The 5,783-nt window shown below is 32.6% G+C and overlaps 1 protein-coding gene across 1 annotated transcript; it reads left to right on the top strand.

Moving 5' to 3' along the window:
• The first annotated feature begins 790 nt into the window (after nt 1–790).
• LOC109163888 (GDSL esterase/lipase 1-like) lies at nt 791–2,677 on the top strand. The gene is made up of 5 exons (XM_019312608.1): nt 791–1,106; nt 1,176–1,300; nt 1,416–1,646; nt 2,041–2,302; nt 2,389–2,677. Exons 1-5 carry the CDS (start codon nt 857–859, stop codon nt 2,631–2,633), a joined length of 1,113 nt encoding a protein of 370 aa, XP_019168153.1. The 5' UTR covers nt 791–856; the 3' UTR covers nt 2,634–2,677.
• Nucleotides 2,678–5,783: the final 3,106 nt, after the last annotated feature.

The following is a 5,783-nucleotide window of genomic DNA, read 5'->3' as shown; positions in this document are numbered from 1 at the left end:
CTGTGCATCCGTATGCACCATTGTGCATACGGATGCAAAAACGACGTCGTTTTATTAAAAACGTGCATCTCACTTAAAAAAAAAATTCAATTTCGATTCCCCTCAACAGCATTATGTTGTTTATTCATTTTGAAATTTTAGTTCATAGATTCTGGAATTTTAGTTCATCGATTCTGGATTTTTAGTTCATCGATTCTGGATTTTTAGTTCGTTCATTGATTCTGGATTTTTAGTTCATTGATTCTGGATTTTTAGTTCATTGATTATGGATATTTAGACGTGAATCGAAACTGACTTTTTTTCATTCATGCTGGATATTTAGTTCATTCATTATGGATATTTAGTTCATTCATTATGGATTTTTAGTTCATTCATTCTTTATTTTTAGTTCATTCATTCTGTATTTTTAGTTCATAGATTCTGGATTTTTAGTTCATCGATTCTGGAATTTTAGTTCATTGATTCTGGATATATAGTTCAAATTATGCACAATATAATGTTGTTGCTGGGAATCGAAACTGAATTTTTTTTTTTTAAAGTGAGACGCGCATTTTTAATAAAACGACGTCGTTTTTACATCTGTATGTACCATGCATGGTGCATAGGGATGCACAACATAATTTGCCTATAATTTGCCCTCTCCAAGCCAAGAAATTGAGATATCCACTTTATCATTTTCCTGCGCAGCTACGCTGAAGACTCTCAACTCAGAAGGTATCTTTCTTCTTCATTTCATTTGTTGTTTCATTCTGTGAACAATAACAAGAACAACTAATTTTGTTCTTGTATTAATACTTATTCTCTCAATTACTGTAATATATACAGAGACACTCACAGTCAAATAATTAGCCTGTAAATGAGTAGTTTGTATTCCTACATGTATGCCTTGGCTCTGCTTGGCAGCTTAGCCAATCCACTGCTGTGCTTAGCCCATCATAATCATGTGGCCCTCTTTGTGTTTGGGGACTCCCTCTTTGATCCTGGCAACAATAACTACATCAACACCACTACTGATTTCCAGGCCAATTTTTGGCCCTATGGTCACTCATTTTTCAAGTACCCAACAGGCAGGTTTTCTGATGGTCGCCTTGTCCCGGATTTTATTGGTAAGCTGCCATTTTTTTTTGACTGGCTCATAGAGGTTCTGACTAATTATATATATGTTTGGTTACAAGCCGAGTTTGCCAAGCTGCCATTAATTCCGGGGTATTTCCAGGCGGAGGAGCAACGTAGATATGTTAATGGGGTGAACTTTGCATCTGACGGCGCTGGCAGTCTTGTTCAAACCCATTCTGGTTTTGTGCGTGATATGATTTTTAATAAAAGTCTAAGCTGATATCTTGATTGTGCATTTATGTTTATATATTACACATTGAAGCAAACATAGATTTTTTATTTGACTTGTGTGTATGCAGGTAATTGATTTTAAAACGCAAGTGCAGTATTTCAAGAACGTTATAAAGCAGTTGAAAGGGATGTTGGGGGACAAAGAATCGAACAAATTGTTGTCCAGTGCCGTGTACATGTTTAGCAATGCCGGCAATGACTACTTAAGCCCTTTTTCTACAAATTCCACCATCTTTAATTCATATACTAAGGAAGAATATGTGGACATGGTTATTGATAGTTTTATTAATGTTATCAAGGTATGCTCAATTATTAATGCCACATGGGTCTTCCCCAGTATAATATTTTTGCCACGTTTAATCATAAACTTTCAAATTGTCCTTCATTTTCAAGTTGTTACCATCTATGGTCCAAGTTAACCACCCATGGTCCCATCCATCCATAGCATGATCCTCCTAAAAGAACTACAACTGGATGGATGGTTAACTTGGACCATGGATGGTTAACTTGGACCACAAATGTAAAAATTTGAAAGTTCAAGTGATAAATTTGAAAGTTTAGGACTAAACGTGGCAAATCAAGTATACTCGGAGGAAACTAGATGATGTTAACTCTTATTTGCTAATCCTCAAAATCTGAAGTTTCAGTTTACCAAACTCTATAGTATTGTGCTTCTCTGATCCATTTCAACAGGAAGTATACAAGGAAGGAGGAAGAAAATTTGTCATTTTTTCTGCGGTGCCTTTAGCCTGCGTACCATATTCAAGGGCCCTAAATTTTCAACAAACAAATAGAACTGGTTGTGAGAAAAAATTCCGAGTATTGACAGAGATACATAATAAGGTTTTACCAAAAAAGCTCATCGAACTAGAGAAGGCATTACAGGGGTTTAAGTATTCGTACTTTGATCTCTTCCAGGCTATCACTGATATAATTGATCGCCCATCGAGATATGGTACGTACGGTAATATAATGTATTATTGGTTAGACAAATAATACTTGCAACGATTACTTATTATATATGTGGTTGTATATTTTCAGGGTTCAAAGAGGCAAAGACAGCATGTTGTGGAAGTGGCCCTTATAGAGGATTGGCCAGTTGTGGGGGTAAAAGGGGGCAATTGAAAGAGTATGAGTTATGCAAAGATGTTAGGGATTATATGTTTTTTGATAATTTTCACCCCACAGAGAAGTCTAACTTGCACTTTGCTACATTACTTTGGAATGGGGACCCTAATGTTGTTAGGTCTTACAGTGTGAAGTCCTTATTTGAACAAGTGTTGTAGATTATTTCTATGCACAAATGAAATAAAAGTTGCTTTTTCTTCCCTTTATCTTTGCAAAAATTAGGAGACTTTTCTATTAAATCTGCCAGAAAACTATTCCAATTAACAGAGATGGAAGAGAATGAAGCACGTTTGGAAGTTGAAACTTGAAAGCAAGAAAAAGTGCAAACCAAAACTACGTGTGAGATGGTATGCCACTAAAGGACATTATAGACCTAATTCAAGTTGTTATCATTATTAAAGTATAAAAGGAGTGGAAGCTGCGCTATCCTTATTAAAGTATAAAGTTAGATCCTTATTTAGATACAAAGTTGGAAGAGACCTAATTTACGTTGTTATTCTTATTAAAGTATAAAGTTGGAAAAGAGATCGAGAAAAATAAACCGCTTATGTGAGTCTATCCTACATTGCTATCTCTTTCAGGAACGTGATTTAGTCCTACACAGCTAGTGGCAACATCGATATAAAAGCACTTTTTTTATATCATGGCCACTTCATTTTTATTGTCTACAAGCAAAGTTTCAAATTTTTACCGTAAAGTTACTTTTATGTGTGAATTTCCGTTCTCTTTACGATTGCATACTTAGCTTGCATGCAACTTTTCATATCTATTTTCTCTATGTTGACACTTTAGTTATCTTTGTATGCATAACTTACCCATTTTTACGGTCTTCACTTTCTTTTCTAATTTATTCATTTTTAAAAAATTTCATTTTAATGGAATGCTAATGAATTGTATGCTTATATTACTCTCTTTTCCCATTACTTCAAATGATACTTCGTATGTGTCTCTATTTTCTTGGTCTGAGTTTTTTGTTTAGAATTTGTTTAATAATCGTGATGATTTTTTAATTTGTTGGTTCTGAGTTAGAGGCTTTTATTTTGAAGATAACAAGCCTAAGTTTGGGTTCCGCTAGACCAATTAAATTGGCTACTGCATTTGTTTCTGTCAAAATTCAAATCTTTAATTCAGTATTGAAAGAGTATGAGTTTCAAAGATGTTAGGGATTATATGTTTCTTCATAATTTTCAGTTTTTTCATCCCACAGAGTAGTCTAACCTGCACTTTGCTACATTACTTTTAAATGGGGTCCCTAATATGGTCCGGTCTTGCAGTATGAAGTCCTTGTTTCACCAAGTAGCTTATCCAAAGGAAGTTCATTTGAGTATGTAATGTAGGTAGAGATCTAATTAACGTTGCTATCTTTATAAGAGTATAAAGTGAAAACAGAGAGAAAAAGAAACTGCCCATGTGAGTATATCCTACATTGCTATCTCTAATTAACTCATCCTACATTATCATCTTTAAACCGTTCATGTGAGTCTATCGTACATTGTCTATTCTTATATTAAAGTATAAAGTTATAACATAGAAAAAAAGAAACCGCTCATGTAAGTCTATCCTACATACATTGTCATTTCTTTTGAGAGTGCGATTTAGTTCTACATCCCTAGTGACGACACTCTTATATAATGCGATATTTTGTACCTCGTTTACATCATCTACAAGAAAATTAAAACTTTAAACTTTTGGAACAAATTTACTTACCATAGTGAGTTTTTCAGCTATCCGGAGAACGGTTGCCCTCCTAGCCTCCTATACCTTTACAATGAAGTATCCGTTCATATACTTTCTCAACCTACTGAACAAAGAATCAATAACTCCTCCATTGAGGCTCGAACTCACAACCTTCCAAATGGAAGTCCAACCCGGATATCATTAGACCACATAGTCTTGGTATATATTTATATATGATAATTACATTTTTAAATTTATAAATTAGTTTTCATTATAATTAAAAATAAAATTTTAAAAATAGACATCAAAATTTTGGTGAACAATTTTGTATTTAAATATGCACGAAAAATATAGATTTTAAATTAGATTTTGAATTATATTTTTTTCTTTGTTGAATTTTTATGCATCATATTTTGAAAAATATTTATATTTCTATTATATAATACAATAATTTGAACTCCAAATGGATGTGAATCAATTACCTCCCGATCTTATAGACTTCTACTAATTTTATCACTTTGTATCATTGTATAGTAGAGGATAGTCTAAATGTTAAAAAATTCATCCTTCCCCATGTTTTTATCTCTCAATTTATTATTATTATTATTATTATTATTATTATTATTATTATTATTATTATTATTATTATTATTATTTTTACCCGTGATTTTATATATTAACCGCTAACTTAAATAGTTAAATTTATCAAACATCCTTTTACAAATCGTTGATACAATCCGCTGGTTAAATCCGATAATACAATTTACTATCCGCTAATCACTGATTACCAAACATGACCAATATCTAATTGGTATCTAAATTTTATTTTTAATTAGTCATGGGTCGGCACGTACATTTATTCTTTCCAAGGTTGGGTCAGCACGTACATTCATGAGTATACACATAGGAGAGAAAATTTAGTGAAAAATAAACTATTTTTCGGCTCCGTTTGGAAAGCAGGAAAATGTTTTCTGGAAAATGAATCATTTTTCAGAAAATATTTCCCTTTCCGATGTTTGGCTACAACAAAAAACTATTTTTGTTAGTTTGATTCATTTTCTAAAAAATGAGCACAAAAATGAAAAAAATTAAATACTTCAAAATTTTAATTATTTGTTAAAATTCTTCTATGAATAACACTCTTTTGATATATATATATATATATATATATATATATATATATATATATATATATATATATATATATATATATATAGAGGATTATATTCAAATACAAACAGCCCTTAAAATACAAACGTATGGATTGATTACGATCGTTAGATTTTGAAATTGGATGACTAGGATTGATTCAATTATTTGTGGGGTTTTATTTAATCAGGCGTGTGTTTTTATTTTAGGGAGGGTAATTTTGGATTTTTACCATTTCCATACACGGATCAAATTTTAGTAAGTCTTTCACACGCCTTAGGTTTTTTATCTTTTCCGATCTTTTCTCTCTGTTTACCGCGTATGTTGGCCGAGCGTATCTCCACGCCGTTCTCTTCGCCTTCTTCATCAGCTGCTAACGATGGTCGCCAGTGGGGACCATATTGGAGCCAAGCGGCGAGGACTAATAACTAGTGGTGGAGGTCGAGGTATTTTTCCCCCTTTTGTCGTTTCTGATTTTTTTT

Source organism: Ipomoea nil, unplaced genomic scaffold (assembly GCF_001879475.1).
Source record: "Ipomoea nil cultivar Tokyo-kokei standard unplaced genomic scaffold, Asagao_1.1 scaffold3047, whole genome shotgun sequence".
In the NCBI taxonomy this organism is placed as follows: domain Eukaryota; kingdom Viridiplantae; phylum Streptophyta; class Magnoliopsida; order Solanales; family Convolvulaceae; genus Ipomoea; species Ipomoea nil.
Note: the sequence above shows the minus strand (reverse complement) of the source record. Positions and strands in the feature narration are given on the sequence as shown.